A 15,282-nucleotide genomic window follows, 5' to 3' on the forward strand; every position below is an offset into this window, starting at 1 on the left:
CCTAAGGACTACCAGCATTGGTCTTTCTGACATTGAATACAATGTGACCAGCAGCTTCATGCTCCCACTGCCATGGTTTTGCATCCGCTCAAACCATGAGCCTTCCTTGAGGAAGGTGCTTTATGTCAGCTTTCTGTCACAGCAGTGTTAAAAGGAACCAACACACAAAACACCATGGCTCTTCAAAAAGATCATGTTTCAGCTACTGAATCCAAAGATTCTGAAATAGGTAAACTTCCAGGTAATATTTCAAAAGGTTGCTAGTGAAAAAGGACGACAGGAATTAAGACCAGGTTCTGGAGAGAAATATAAAGAAAAAGGTCAGCAAAATAGATGAGAAGATCAGAAACACAGACGAGATAGCAACAGGAAGGAAAAGTTAGTAAAGAAGTTGAAATCCTGAAATGATGGTGGAAGTTACAAAATAATCCCACACTAGTTCAGAATTACGTATAATAAAGGGTTATTTAGGGGAGAATTGCAGATCACTGTCCTAGATCACAGTCCTCTGCATGAACAGGGAACAGGAACAGAGTGTAGCAGACAGAAGCAAGAGTTGAAAGCAAGAGAGAGCACAGGCTTTACAGCTGCATTTATAGCATAAGAGACCACACCCAAGTGGGCTGTTATATTTCTGATAGGAGTGAATGGCTCAGATATCTGAGTTCTTCATCCAGAACAGTTCAAAGACTTGAGATGATCAAGCCTCACAGGATACTCAGTCAGGACTTGATCATAATTCTAAATTTTCTTTAGGTCCTAATAAGATTATCAGTACCCCCAATCAGCAGGAAGTAGCCTGGAAAACTACACCCACAAACCCCCAAAATAGATTATGGATATTTATCTTTGTTTAGAGTGTTGGTTACAAGATGTTATGGATAATGGTCTGGACAAAAAGCTGAACAAAGGATATTAGATTCAGAGTTCTTTTTTTTTTTAAAGGGAGGGGCAAAGTGATTTGGGACAATGGTCTGTACCCTGTCAATTGTATTTTAATAAAATGCTGATTGGCCAGTAGCCAGGCAGGAAGTATAGGCAGTCCAACCAGGCAGGAAGTAGAGGCGGGGCAATGAGAATTCTAGGAAGAGGGAAGTTTCAGTCTGCAGTCATTACCCAGACACAGAGCAAGCTTCTTATTGGCTAGTTTTTACATCTTAAATTAGCCCATTTATATTAATCTGTATATCACCACATGGCTGTGGCTTACCAGGTAAAGGGTAAAGTTCCATCTGGCATCTGTGCCTGGCGGGGCTACATGGCTTCTCCCTGACTCTGCCTACTCTCTCTATATATCTTTTCCAGCCTGGCTATATTCTGTTAAGTCATTGGCCAAAAGCAGCTTCTTTATCCATTAACCAATAAAAGCAACACATATTCAGAAGGACTTCCTACACCAGAGGGGAGTCAAAGTTTTTTAACTTTGTTACATAGAGGATCAGTTGAATTCATTCCTTCTTTTTAAAGTTTGTTTTATGTGTAAGGGCCTTTTGCCTGCATGTGTGTATGTGTACCACACATGTGCAGTGTCCACAGAGGCTGGAAGAGGGCACCAGATCCCCTGGATCTGGAGTTACAGATGTTCGTGAGCCTCCATGGGGGTGCTGGGAACTGAACCTGGGTCCTTTGCAAGAACAGCAAGTGCTCTCACCTACTGATCCATTTGTCTGGCTCCCAGTCCTTCTTGTTATTATTAGAGGTTACACTCAAGATTTACAATAATGTTCTAGACACCTGGAAACTCAGAGCAGAAATAATTTTGTGTAATGTGTCTGTTGAAAACTAACAGACACTACTGATGAGTAGTGAGTTTGCTTGTGGTTTGCAAAATTTAACCCTTCACACATGGAAAGGGATGCCTGGGAGGTTATCCTAAAGGTTATCTTAAAAGGCTCCTATGACATTATATTGGAACTGACCCTGGCCACTAATGAAAGAGTAATCCTCCCCAAATCACCCCAAAGCTAGTAATCCCCAGGGCTGTGTGTTGGTGATTAAAAAGGAAAGGTAAGAGCAGCTGTCTTTTTGTTCAGCTTAATTCTGTCCATGTACCTGGGTGGGTGTTAATTTCCTGGTGGCGCTGGCTCAGCGAGAGGGAGGTGTTAGGTTTCTGCAGAGACTGAATGTGCAGACGTGAATTCTGCCTGCTGTGTGCCTGGGGAGCAGCACAGTTCAGGGGAGCTCAAGCTCGTAGGCTCAGGTTGCGTGCCTTTTAATTTCTGTCCTTTAAGTTGGACACATGGACCACTATGTACCTTAGGACATGACAGTCCTATCAGGTATCAGCTAGACGGTACACTTTAATTAACAGTGCATCACCTCACCCCCACCTCTAACGATGAGCCCTGCTGAGCCTGTGAGTCAGAAGTCAAGTCATCAGATAGAGAAGCAACACCTTCATCCTGTTCTGTCACATTATCTATCTATCTATCTATCTATCTATCTATCTATCTATCTATCTATCTATCTATCTATCTACTATGTATCTCTACTATCTATAATCATTATTTATCTTCTATCTATCTACCAATCATCTATCCATCATCCTATCATATCTATCATCTATCTCATCTATCATCTATCTACCAATCATCTATCCATCATCTACCTATCAATCATCTATCTATCAATCTATCTATCTATCTATCTATCTATCTATCTATCTATCTATCTATCTATCTATCTATCTATCTATCTATCTATCTATCTATCCCATCCATCCATCCATCCATCCATCCATCCATCCATCCATCCATCCATCCACCAGGTAGGCATGGTGCTGGAGTAGTAGCTGAGAGCTTACATCCTTACTAGCAAGTAGGAGGCAGAGAGAGCCAACTGGGAATGGTGTGGGCCTTTTGAAACCTCAAAGCCCACCCTCAGTGATATACTTTAATCGTACCATGTGGAGCCTAGAGCAGGGAACCCAGCTACACTTTTTTTGGACTTCAGAACTGTAGGAACTATGAGATAACAAAGGATGTTGTTTCAGGCTCTACATGTGTAGCAAATTGTAAGGAAGGAATAAGAACCATAATATCCCACAGCAATCCATGTATATACTAACTCAACTTCTAATTCTCTATCAAGGGTAATGTGCATCTCAGCAAAGTCAAACATATTAATCAATCAACTCAAGTTTTATTTCATTGTCTTTTACATTTATTCATTTTGAGAAAGGATTCCTTTTGAGTAGCTTTGAACTCTAGGAAGAGCACAGGCTCTCAGGACAGTTTTCACCAAGATGAAGACAATTATACGTGAAAGTGAGACTATGTATGACTTGTTTCATTTAGTGGACACATCCAGTTCCATCTATTTTTGTTGTAAATTGTAGCCTTTTATTCTTTTTATGGCAGAAGAGTGTTCCACTGCACATTTGTGCCACATTAAAAACATTCATTTATCAGTTAATCCAAAATCTCTTTATGATAAAAGTCCTGGAGAATCTAGAGATGCAGGGGACATATCTCTGTAGTAAGTGGAGCGGGCAGCGTCCTGCCGCCCAGCTAGGTTAACCCCCGAAATAACCACACAGAAATTGTATTAATTAAAACACTTCCTGGCTTATTAGCTCTAGCCTCTTATCGGCTAACTCTCACATCTTGATCCAACCCATTTTTAATAATCTGTGTATCACCATGAGATCATGGCTTACCGGGAGAGATTTTAACCTATGTCCATCTCAGGCCAGAGATTCATGGCATCTGCCACACTTCCCTTCTTCCCAGCATTCTGTTCTGTCTACTCCACCCACTTAAGGGCTGCCCTATCAAAAGGCCAAGGCAGTCTCTTTATTCAACCAATGAAAGCAACACACAATCAGAAGAACCTCCTACATCATATCTCAACATAATAAAATCAGTATACAGCCAGTCCACAGCCAGCATTATGCTAAACAGGAAAGCTCAAACATTTTCATTAAAATCAGGAACAAGATCAGGATGTCCACTGTCTACATTCCTGGTCAATAAGGTCTTGAAGTCTGAGCTAAAGCAATTAGTCAAATAAAGAAGACAAAGATAAATAGGAAAGGATGAAGTCAAAGTATACTTATTTGACTGGGTGGTGGTGGCGCCCGCCTTTAATCCAGCATTAAGGAGCACTCAGGAGGCAGAGGCAGGTGGATCTCTGTGAGTTCGAGGCCAGCCTGGTCTACAGAGACAGTTAGGGCTGTCACACAGACAAACCCTGTCTCAAAAAACCACAAAAAGGATACTTATTTGCAGATGATATGATTTTATATTAAAATACCATAGAGAGTCCATCAGAGGGCTGGAGAGATGACTCAGTAGTTAAGAGCACTGGTTGCTCTTCTCGAGGTCATGAGTTCAATTCCCAACACCACATAGTGGCTCAGAACCATCTATAATGGGATCTGATACCCTCTTCTGTCCTGCAGACATATCAGAAGACAGAACAATCACATACATAATAAATAAATCTCTAAAAAATTAAAAAAGAGTCCACAAGAAAACTATGGCTGATAAACACAGTGCAGCAAGGTAGGATAGAATAGAAACACTGATTTTTTTCAACCTGAATTTGGCTCTGCTTAACTCCCCATCTCCCTCTGCATCCCTGTCTCGGGAAATGGACTAACTATTCATGCTAGACTCTTGGTTTCCTCATTTCCACACCCTTCTCTTCACCAATGTGTTCTGCTACCCTGCTCTCTGGTAGGCTCCTGCCTGGTCCAAACATGGCTGCCATGTTAGGGTTCCTTTTCTGGAGATTCTTCTCCCAACTTTCCCCATGTCCCTTTCAGTCATTGTTGAGAAGCCTTTCTCCAGCACACCATTGAATCAGGGTGCCCCACAGTGCCTTGCACAGTTCTCTCCACCATGTCACCATTTTCCACAATCTTCATATTCTTACCATGCTTGGTCATCACACTACTTCCCATTGCTTCTTTCTTTCAGATTGGTAGTTCTGCGAAAGTGTTGCTCCTCCACCACTCCTGTGTGGCATTTAGCGGGCACCTAGTTCGTGTTTGGCATCCTCCACATTTGGTCTTCTTCCCTAAACTTTCCACTTTCATTTTCCATTGCTCTGACATTCTTCTTTTATAGCAACAAAAAAAAAAAAAAAAAAAAAAAACCTGCACCCAGACTCTATAGGGGATTGGGGGTATTTCGGCTGCCTTGGGTTGTTCCCTGCACGGCTTCCAGCTTCCCACCGCTAGCACTGTGTTGTATCTTTGGTGAAAGGAAATGTTTCTTCTAACTCTCAGGAAATAGGGGGATTCACCTTGGGAGGATAGCATGGCCATGGCTGTCCAAAAGGGAACCTTTTAAAGATTTTTTTTGAAACAAGGGTTAGCATCAGTCTGCCTAACGATGTAAAAAGTTGATTCTCACTCATGAGGGGCAGACTTTTTCTTAGAATAATTTGGTGCAAACCACTTTCCCCCTCCCTTCCACTAGGACTGGAGATAAGAGAGATTAGCATTCTGGATTGAGGCGTTACTGTGAGCGGGATCAGCCAGGAGGCAGATATCCAGAGGAGCCCCCTAGCGGAAAGAGGCCCTCAATCCTTTTCTTTCCTCCTGACTTCAGTTTCTTGAGCAAGGCACACAGAGAAGCTTGTATCTTGGCACAGAGCCCTTGACCTTCAGCATAGACCACTCTTCCCTGCATCTGTCCAGGTTGCTAGAGCAGGGCTGAGGGAGTTGGGCGGAGGACTCCATCAGGACAGTTCACCCAGGCACCTCCTCTTCTATAGGTGCCACATGCCACAATTTATACACAGACATGATTTGCCTGATTGTTGCAGTCTGGGCCTGGAATAATTTTAATTAACGGGAAAATGGTCCTCAATACACCGATTAGACCTCTTCAGGTACAACAAGATAAAAGCCGGATAATTTGGATGGAGTACTCTTCTTAAACGTCTACTGTAGGCACGGCAGCCAATGGGAAAGCCTGGCTGGCTCCCACCTGACCCAGTGAGTAATTAGGAGAGGGCCTTTTCTTTTCCACCTCTCCCCCTCCACCCTGTTCCCCAACTGAAGCTTAACAGGTTGGCGGTATAATTGGGAGACTTTCAGGGGTCTCATATTAGAAGCTTAAGCAAGAGCCAAGGCATCTTCTACTCCCAGACACTGAGCAGCTGGGGTCGAAGAGCCAGCACGTGAGGGGAGGAAGGAGCTGGAAGCAAAGAGCAAAGAACGGCTCTCAGCAAAGTTTGCGAGGTCCTATGGCCATGAGTGAACTGGGCACGCAGAAGGCTGGTGAAGGCACGGTGTCTCGCCTGCTCAATGTGGTGGAAAGTGAGCTTCAGGCGGGGAGGGAGAAGGGAGATCCTACGGAGAAGCAACTTCAGATCATCCTGGAGGATGCCCCACTCTGGCAGAGGTTCAAGGAAGTCACTAATGAAATGATCGTGACCAAGAATGGCAGGTGAGTTTGTCTGCATCCTGCTCGTGCTGGCCTTGGGTGGGCGAGGAAGGTAAGACACCCTTAGTGCTGATGAGGCTGCTACTCTTCCTTCAGAGGCTCCAGGCTCTCACGGAACACCTTACAGAAAGACGGTCTCAGCTGGCTGTCACTCAGCCAACTTAATTCATTTCTCTGAGATCATCAGAGCAGTGGAAGATGGAGCCACCTGTCTTACACACACATTAAATGGAGGATTATTATGCAGGAGGGCATGCCCCGTGCACCGGGGAAGTGGGCTCAACTGTCAGAAACTGGTATTAATTTTTGACTGACTACGTACCCCGGAGCAGACGTGGGCACAGCCCTGTTCAGAGAAATGTAAAAGTTGATTTTATTTGGAGACTAGACAGTCTCCTCTTAAACACAGCAAACTTGTCGGACAATTTTGATTAGTTGAAGCCTGGGGTCAAAAGGGCAGATTTAACCACCTCGCATATACCTCCACCTGCTTCCTCAAGGGTGAGTGCTCCGTTAGGATTTATGTTCGTGACTGTGAGAGCTGGCATGGTAACAGCGAACGAAGCAGCAGTACCCTGTCTCAGGGAAGGGAAGTTTTCTTTTTCTATCCTCTCCTGAAAAGAGTGGGGATTATAAGTACGGCTCTCTGCTGGTCTGGCTCAGGTACTGTGAAGTTGCGTCTGTGAAGGGGCTTCTGAGGCAATATTAAAAGCTTGCACTTAGCAGAGGAGACGCGAATGTTCTGAAAGAGACTCACTGCTCAGGCTCACTCTCTCCCGATATGGCGCTCACATACCTTTTGGTACCCACGGGCACAAAAATATGAAACACCGAAGAATCGAAGAATGTCTTCAGGAGTGCCGGCTGAGCCAGGACTCTTATTCTGACACCTGGAGGGAAGTTTTGCTTTTGGAGAAAAGTTGAAGCCAGTGGAACTTCAGGCTGGCTTTTTTTTTTTTTTTTTTGGTTTTTCGAGACAGGGTTTCTCTGTGGTTTTGGAGCCTGTCCTGGAACTAGCTCTCTAGACCAGGCTGGTCTCCAGGCTGGCTTTTGACCTTGAGTAAAATGCTTCAGTTCTCCGTGTCTTAGCGTTCTAATTTTGAATAAGACAAGGCATGGAAAATGAGCTATCCCTTGCGCAGCTGAGAAAATCACGAACCTGAGAGCCTTTGCGTGACAGTAAACTGCTTTGTGAATCAAAGTTAGACTGTAAATAAGTGCGTTTTCTAAACTGTGATTCCAGCAGTAGGGAAACGATCAGCCTGGCTTGATAACGACATTTTCCTTTCTGAACAGATCCCCATATGTGTACTCTACATTTTATTACTCTAAATACTTGAAAATTTCATTTCACTCCTTTCTTTTCTTGATGGAAAATATTTTTAACTTCAAAGAATTGCCCCCAAACTCTTAAGTGAATTTGGTCTCTTTCAACGATGAGTGATGTTGTGATTGTAAAAACTTAGTCAGGTCTGGTTGTGGGTGGAACACTCAGCTTGTGCTTTATTATTGTGTAATCTCACAGGTGCTTAGATCCCGTATTTGTCCACCAAAGTGACCCTCTATTACAATATAAATAAGTCCAACCAATAGATTAAAATATGGTTCAAGTGTTTTAGGAAAGGCAGTAAAATTTTATGAGACATTATTAAATTCAATTTGATAGTAAATTATAGCAGAATGTACCTTTGCCATTCGAAAAGAGTGCTGCTTACCTTTTTTAAAACTTCCATAAAATTTCAGTATTTAAAGTTTAAAATTATTTAAATAATTTTAGACTTTGAACCTCCTTCATGGAAAAGCTGCTTTATTGCCTGGTCCTGTGAGCCACTGACTGGCTGAGTTTTCCAGAAGCTTTGGTTAGATCAGTGAGCTAAGCCTTGGGCACGTGCTCCACGGTTCCCTTTTCCCTTCTTTCTGCTGTTCTCCCCATTACAAATGTAAGCAACAGCAGCAAATACTTTAGTCATTTGTGTTTGATAAGCTTTCAAACACAGTGGTAACTACAACACTCCCCGTCTGTACTTACCTTCCCCTCCACCATTTAAGCTAGGAATTTATGTGTTAGGTTGCAGGAAAAAATTCAGTTCCGACTATTCAGGCAACTAAATTAAATATCTTCCCTCCTCCCTCCTTTCCCCATCCTCCTTTTCCTCCTGTTCTTTTTATTCTTTCTTTCCTTTCTTCTTTCTTCCTTTCTTATCTTTCCCCTCGCTCCCTCCCTTCCTCCCTCCCTTGTGCCTTTCCAGTACTGGAGACTGCCTACATACTAGGCAACTGATGTACTATCGAGCTGTATTCCCAGTCCTCTTTTGAAGGGTCTCACTAAGTTGCCCAGGCTGGCCCTGAATTTACTTTGAATTCCAGGTTTGCCTTGAGCTTTTCTCTCTCATGCCTTAGCCTCCTGTGTAGCTGAGACAGGTAGCCTGTGAGCTCAGACCCAATGTACTTGTTTTCTTTACCTATAAACATCTTCATCTGAAATACAGTAAGTGCTGTATTTCACATATAGTTTATGCAGTTTAATAATTCTGAGTTAGTTAAATTCACCTAGTACAGATTTTTAAGAAGTTGGAAGCATTTTTTGACCTATCTGGTGCTACTGGACTATCATAAATAGGAGCTGGGGAGGCAGGGTTGGAATCGGTTGACAAGTGGGGGTGCTAGTGATGTGCTCCTGCTAGCAGTTTCCAGGAGGGCAGCACAAAAGAGAAAACCGAGGGTTACATCTCAGGCAGGTTCGCCTCCATGCCTGGGTAGCCCAAGAGTCGTTTTCTCTACACTTTACAATCACAAGTTACAAAGATCATAGGCACCTGCGTTATCTGCTTCTCCCCCGATGCTACTGCTCTTTCCCCTCTGACTGGTACATGATTGACAACTGCAGCTGAGCTTATGCCTGCTTACTTTCATGTACTAACATTCATGTGTTTCGTAATTATACAATATATATTCTCTCTCTCTCTCTCTCTCTCTCTCTCTCTCTCTCTCTCTCTCTCTCTCAACCCTGACAGCTTTCGTGAGCCTCTGGTGACTGTTATTGTTTGGCGAGGAGAGTGAAGGCTGTTTTTGAGCAAAACCTCCTGAGTGTTGCCTTGGACGGCCTCTGTTTTTCCCCTCCTTGAAAAGTCGGTCTCATTGCTTCTACTTTTCTTCTGTAGCCCCAACCCTGCTAACCTCTTCCAGCAGGGCTCTTTCCCAAGATTCCTGTTGGTGAAATAAAAACTGCTAGCTTTACAGCAAAACCAAAGCCAAGTTTGTGGGTAAAACTCAATATCCATGATCCATCAAGCATGGTGTTTGGGGACGAGTTGTTCATGTTTTCTCATTTTCTCTGCTTTCCTTCTCCATCATCCCTCTTCCTCTTTGAGGAGATTTATTTTCAAGGGTGAATTAAGTACTGGTAATCTGTGAGTTAGAGGCTGATTTCCATGTCTCCAAACTCTTCAGAGACTCAACCCTCTCTGTGCTTAGTCATGCTTTGAGGGAAAAATGGAAAAAAAAATCACTTTGAATAGAAGTAGATTTCATCTCTGATAGCAAAACTTTGCCACGAGTCATGATTACAGGTCATAGGTGATGTTTCAAGATCACTGTGGGTCAAGACAAAGAAGGGGTAGGGGAAGATGAGGTGGAAGGAGATTAACTTGGCTAAGAGGGAGGTCTAGTCTGATTCTAAGACCTTTGACAAGGTCTTAGACTTGTCTAAGACTGACAGACTTATTCATTCCCCATTGTGATAACAGAAATTAAAATCACACATCATTGTTTAGTTCATCCATGTGGTGATCTCAAAATCAAGGATAATTATAAAGTTCTTGGCAAACGGGTCATTAAAGGGTATGAAACAGTCTATCATTCTATTATTTTTCATATAAGACCTCTGTCCAAGCATCTTTATTTAATTGACAGAGTTACTATGGGATGTTATTCATATAACATATCACTCATACACTTAAGGCACACAGGTCAATGGGTTTGACATATTCCCAGGACTGTTTATCCTTCTCCACAACTGAGGTAGAACATTTCATTGTGTTTTCCCCACCCAAGAACCCTATATCCCTTGACCCACTAGTTTGCCTTTTGCCTCTCTAGATTTACTTATTCTGGATTCTAGATTTACATATAATACTATATGTGTTTCTTTGTGAAAAATTTTCTCTTTACCTAGTGTTTTCAAGGTTCATGTGTGTTATAGCATGCAGCAGTACTGCAGACCTTTTGTGACCAAATATCACCCCATCATATAGATATAACATATTTTGCATCTATTCATCATTCAATGGATCTGTCCGTTTTTGTAATACTGCTGCTATGACATATGTGTAATCATGTGTTTTCATCCTGCCTGTATACATTTCTAGGAGTGGACTTGCAGGATTAAATAGTAATACCGATAGAGTGACTGTACCATTTTGCGTCCTGCACAGCACTGAGGGAGGGGCTCCAGTCTCTCCATGCTCAGCAACACTTTCTGTTGTCTTGCCTTTCTACTGTAGCTGCCCTTGAAGGTGTGGAGTGACATCTTTCTTGTATGCTTTAAGGATGAATAGTAATGCTGAGAAGCTCCTTGTGCAGTTCTGGTTTCCTTACAATATCAAGTCTATCTGAATTTAGAAAGAAGGAAGAAATGCCATTAGGGGTTCCTTCTTTGTGACTGAGACCTCACACAACAGAGTTGAGAGATGAAGAAGGGGTACCCAAACCTATTGGAACATCCTACAGGGGGGTTTCCTTCTCATTGCCCCAGCAGAAACGGCTTTCTCTTTTAGTCTCTCGCCTAATAGGCTTATTGGAAACTTGGGGCCTCTGTACTAAAACAGGGGTGTAATAACACCTTTTTGTAGTGAAGGAAGGCTTAAGTAAGGTATAACATATACTAACCCCTGGGTGCATATGGTAACTATTATCATTGGAAAAGGACCTTGCGCTAAATCATCTTGTTAGTGGTAAATGAGAGCTAGACTCTCCCAGTGTTTGATGTCACACCTTCATCTTGAGCAGTTGCATCATTCTGTGCTCAGTGTGACGGAACAGACATGCTTTGCAGATTTTGCTCTTATTTAAAATAACCTGCGACAGATGCATCCTAGCCTCATAGTGCTTTTAAACTTTAGTCCACAAAACAACAATTTATTTGCCATGTTTGTGCTTTTTCTTTTTTTCTTTTTATAAGACAGGGTCTTACGATGTTATCTGGGCTGACCTGGAACTCACTATGTAGACCAGGCTGGTTTTGAAAGTGCCACTCTTTCTTTCACTTGGTCTCTGCCACTATTCACGAGTGACCACACGCCACCCTTGTAAGGTTTTTTTTTTTAAATAATGTAAAAGAAGAAGAAGAAAATAAATAAAAAAAATCCAAAATGTATCACTTTGGGGAAAGCTTGGGGCAAGAAGACAGAGACCACCTGAGACCATACCTCCTGTGAACAAGCCATCTTCCCAGCTGTCAAAACGACTTTATGGATCTCTCTGATGTCTGAGTTTATGTTTCTTTGCAAATGACATGTGTGTGTTCAGTAACCCCTCTTGTCTACACCGGGCCAATACTATTAAACTCATTGAAAATGTTAAATACACAGAGAAAAGGAAGAGTTCAGTCTGATGTCAAGAGAGAGTAACGGCGAAAACCGCTTCTACTGCAGCTAAGAAAAAAAGCAGAATAAAGTGGAACAGGGAAGATGCTGCATCACTAGCCTTCCTGGTGACCTGAAAGAGAAGTCATCTCGAGGAGGACAGTGATATGGGACATGTGATTCTCAGCCAAAAATATGGGCTGGGAACACATTATCTGACGCATTTTCCTCCCGTAGACACTTTATTTCTGATGCACGTACTTTTCTCATTTATTGAAACTAGTGTCACAGCAAGGAGGCTTTATCAAGCTGCAGGAAATCAGTCAGCTGATTCTCGTCAAGTATTTATTCCAATACCTGGTAAATGTGCTAAGTATTGGCACTCTGTCCTTAGCCTCATGACCTCCAGCTGGCCAGTCCTGTTGCTGTTCTAGAATTTTACCTTGGGTCACTTTGGACATTGGGAGCACATGCGGTTATCTACTCTGTCCCTGGTTGGCAGAAACCACTTCCCTTGTCTTTTCCTTTTGAAAACAGGAAGTCTAGAAAGAACTGGGGGAACTTAGTGATGGTGGCTATGTGGTTTCTCTTTGTGGGTAATAAGTAAGCTATAGCATTCGAAGTGAGATATTTAGGTAGATGTTCTAGAGGGTTGAAGAAAGACCAGTGAACTCATATTTACATCTCAAGACGGATTTGCCTTAAACAGAGATCCTCACAAAATGGTCAAAGACAGGCGAGGTTTAGGGTGCACACAGCCTCACGCTCCTTCCTGTGTCCACAGTGAGCTTGGGTATGGTAAGTCTCTGAGAAGTCCTGTAGGAAAAGAACTCTAGCTGGTCCCTCAAAATCCCGCTTCCTGCTTGCTTTCCCACGCAGCTGTCTACATGCTGCGTCTTTTATTCCCAATCAGGGTTCCGTGCGAGTCTGGGGCGGGTGGGTCTCTAGCCTCAGGATGCTAGAGACAGAGCTGCGTGAGGATGCAGCATCTGAGGACACACGTGTCTGTATGTCCTTCTGTAGGAATTGACTAGACCGGTGGCCCGCAGATTTTAACATACAGAACAGTGTTTTATAGTCAACCTCATGTCTAATGCATTAATAGAAAGAGGCTCTGGTGGTACTGGGGCTTTGGTCTTAGCTGCTGTCTGTGTGGCCTCCCTTCTAGATCATTCAGTGGAAAGTCTCAGAGGCAGAAAAGCCGCTGGGGCAAGGAGGAGAAGGGCTCCTCTAACGTCCCCTTTGGGGGCTGTTTCTGGGTTCTTTCAGACGGATGTTCCCTGTGCTGAAGATTAGCGTCACAGGACTGGACCCCAATGCCATGTACTCCTTCCTGCTGGACTTTGTCCCGACAGACAGTCACCGCTGGAAGTACGTCAATGGGGAATGGGTTCCCGCAGGCAAGCCGGAGGTCTCCAGCCACAGCTGTGTCTACATTCACCCGGACTCGCCCAACTTCGGGGCTCATTGGATGAAAGCTCCTATCTCCTTCAGCAAAGTGAAGCTGACCAACAAGCTCACCGGAGGTGGGCAGGTACGCGCAGCCTCCCCACACACCAATCAAGAAATATCAAGGGTGCATTTAGGCAATTAGAGGGGTCCTCACCAGCCTCTTTGCCCACAGAAGCCGGTTATTTCCTGGAGTCCAAATGTAAACAGGAATAAACAGCTCTTAATTGGTGCTTCAGTTTTTAATGGACTTCCTGATGTTAAGAGAACGGGAGAGAGTGCGCTAGTTTACTTAATCACCAGGCTCTTTTCCGTTTTGTCTTGCCTGCGGTGCTTTTTACCCAGCCCAGGGAGGGAGATGTTTGTGGGTACCAGGTTTTGTTTTCCTCTCCCCCCTCCCCTTTTTTTGGTGTAAGTGGCATGTTGGCAATAGACAAATACCTTAATAAAAAGCTGCTCCTAAATGAAATAATTACTTCTTCTGCTTGGGCATTATGATAATTATCAATAGAATATTGAATCAGCTTTTTTTTTTTTCAGAAAAAAAATCCAAACAAACCTTAAATAAGGAATGTTTTATTTAAAATCTCCAATTAGGGTAAACACGATGTGGAGCCTTTTTTCCTCCATTTCTGTGGCAGGTTGCAAATCCAGCTCCCTGGGTAAAGCTGTTAGTTGCTTTATAAAATGCAGCATTTGCAGGCGTTGGAGATGGGACTTGGGGGACAAGGCCTGTTCCTCTCCCCGGCCTTCATGCTTTGCTTTGTTTGTTTTGAGCCTGGGTCTTCTCCTTTCTCTCTGTGCTAAGTGGCAGGGAACACAGGAGTTCAGAGTTTAGGAGGTAGAAGTAACGCACTCCCAGGCTTTGTGCTAGCCAGAATATTCTTTATTAAAGTGCAAATTTAAAGGTTGCTTGCTCCTGCCTCACTATATCTCACAGCACAAGGCTTTAAATAGCCTTGCATTTAAATCATGAAGAATAAATTTTGTATAACCTTCTGATATTAGATTTCCTTACCCTGTAGGCACGGCTAACAGTTTTGCATTCCTGGAATTCTTCACATATAAACAAATATATATTTAAACAGATTGAAATGTATATTGTCATACTGAACACAAAGGCAGCAAGAAATTAGAAGCTGGGATCTCGGTAGGATAAAGAAAGCTTAACTTTGGCCGTTTGCCTCTGATCCTGGTGTGAGCGTCAGTGAGAGGCTTGCTGATGTTCATTTTCACATAGAACTTCAAGTGTCTGGGGTGGGTGCTGAACTTGTGAGGAACCCATGGTGCTGGCTGCCTGATCAACTATGATGTCCTAGGCTTAGCTTTGCCTTCTAAGACCTTTTCTCCCCTTCAACAGATAATGCTGAACTCGCTACATAAATACGAACCTCAGGTTCACGTAGTGCGTGTTGGAGGCGCCCATCGAATGGTCACGAACTGCTCCTTCCCTGAAACCCAGTTCATTGCTGTGACTGCCTATCAGAACGAGGAGGTAAGCAAGTGTGTGCCTGGGTACACATCTGTGTGGCCCTGTGTCTATGTGTGTCTGTGTGTGTGTCAAAGTTACAGGGAAGTGCATGGTAGAGTTGATGGGCGTCTTTTTATTGCCCCTGAGTAAGACTGAACAGAATTTAAGTTTTGAGGATTTGGAATTTCTCAACAGTGATAAAGCTAAATAGTGAAGTCAGTGTAGAGTTTCTCACGCCTACCTCCTAAATATTCCATCAGCTCCCAGGGACACCAAACCTTCACATACAGGTCTTTGGGACACACTCAAGATCCATGTGACAGCAGTCCACCAAAGCAGCCTCTCCCAGTGTGGACCAGACACACTTGTTTTTTTTTTTTTT

The 15,282-nt window shown here is 43.3% G+C and overlaps 1 protein-coding gene across 1 annotated transcript in view; it reads left to right on the forward strand.

The window, feature by feature from the left end:
• The first annotated feature begins 6,198 nt into the window (after positions 1–6,198).
• Positions 6,199–15,282, forward strand: part of Tbx19 (T-box 19) — a 27,111-nt gene continuing 18,027 nt past the window's right edge. Inside the window, exons 1-3 of the mRNA XM_005370109.2 lie at positions 6,199–6,401; positions 13,250–13,514; positions 14,790–14,924. Of these exons, the coding sequence (XP_005370166.1) occupies positions 6,199–6,401; positions 13,250–13,514; positions 14,790–14,924 (603 nt within the window). The remainder of the gene's footprint in view (positions 6,402–13,249; positions 13,515–14,789; positions 14,925–15,282) is intronic.

The sequence above is a fragment of the Microtus ochrogaster genome, unplaced genomic scaffold (genome assembly GCF_000317375.1).
Source record: "Microtus ochrogaster isolate Prairie Vole_2 unplaced genomic scaffold, MicOch1.0 UNK70, whole genome shotgun sequence".
In the NCBI taxonomy this organism is placed as follows: domain Eukaryota; kingdom Metazoa; phylum Chordata; class Mammalia; order Rodentia; family Cricetidae; genus Microtus; species Microtus ochrogaster.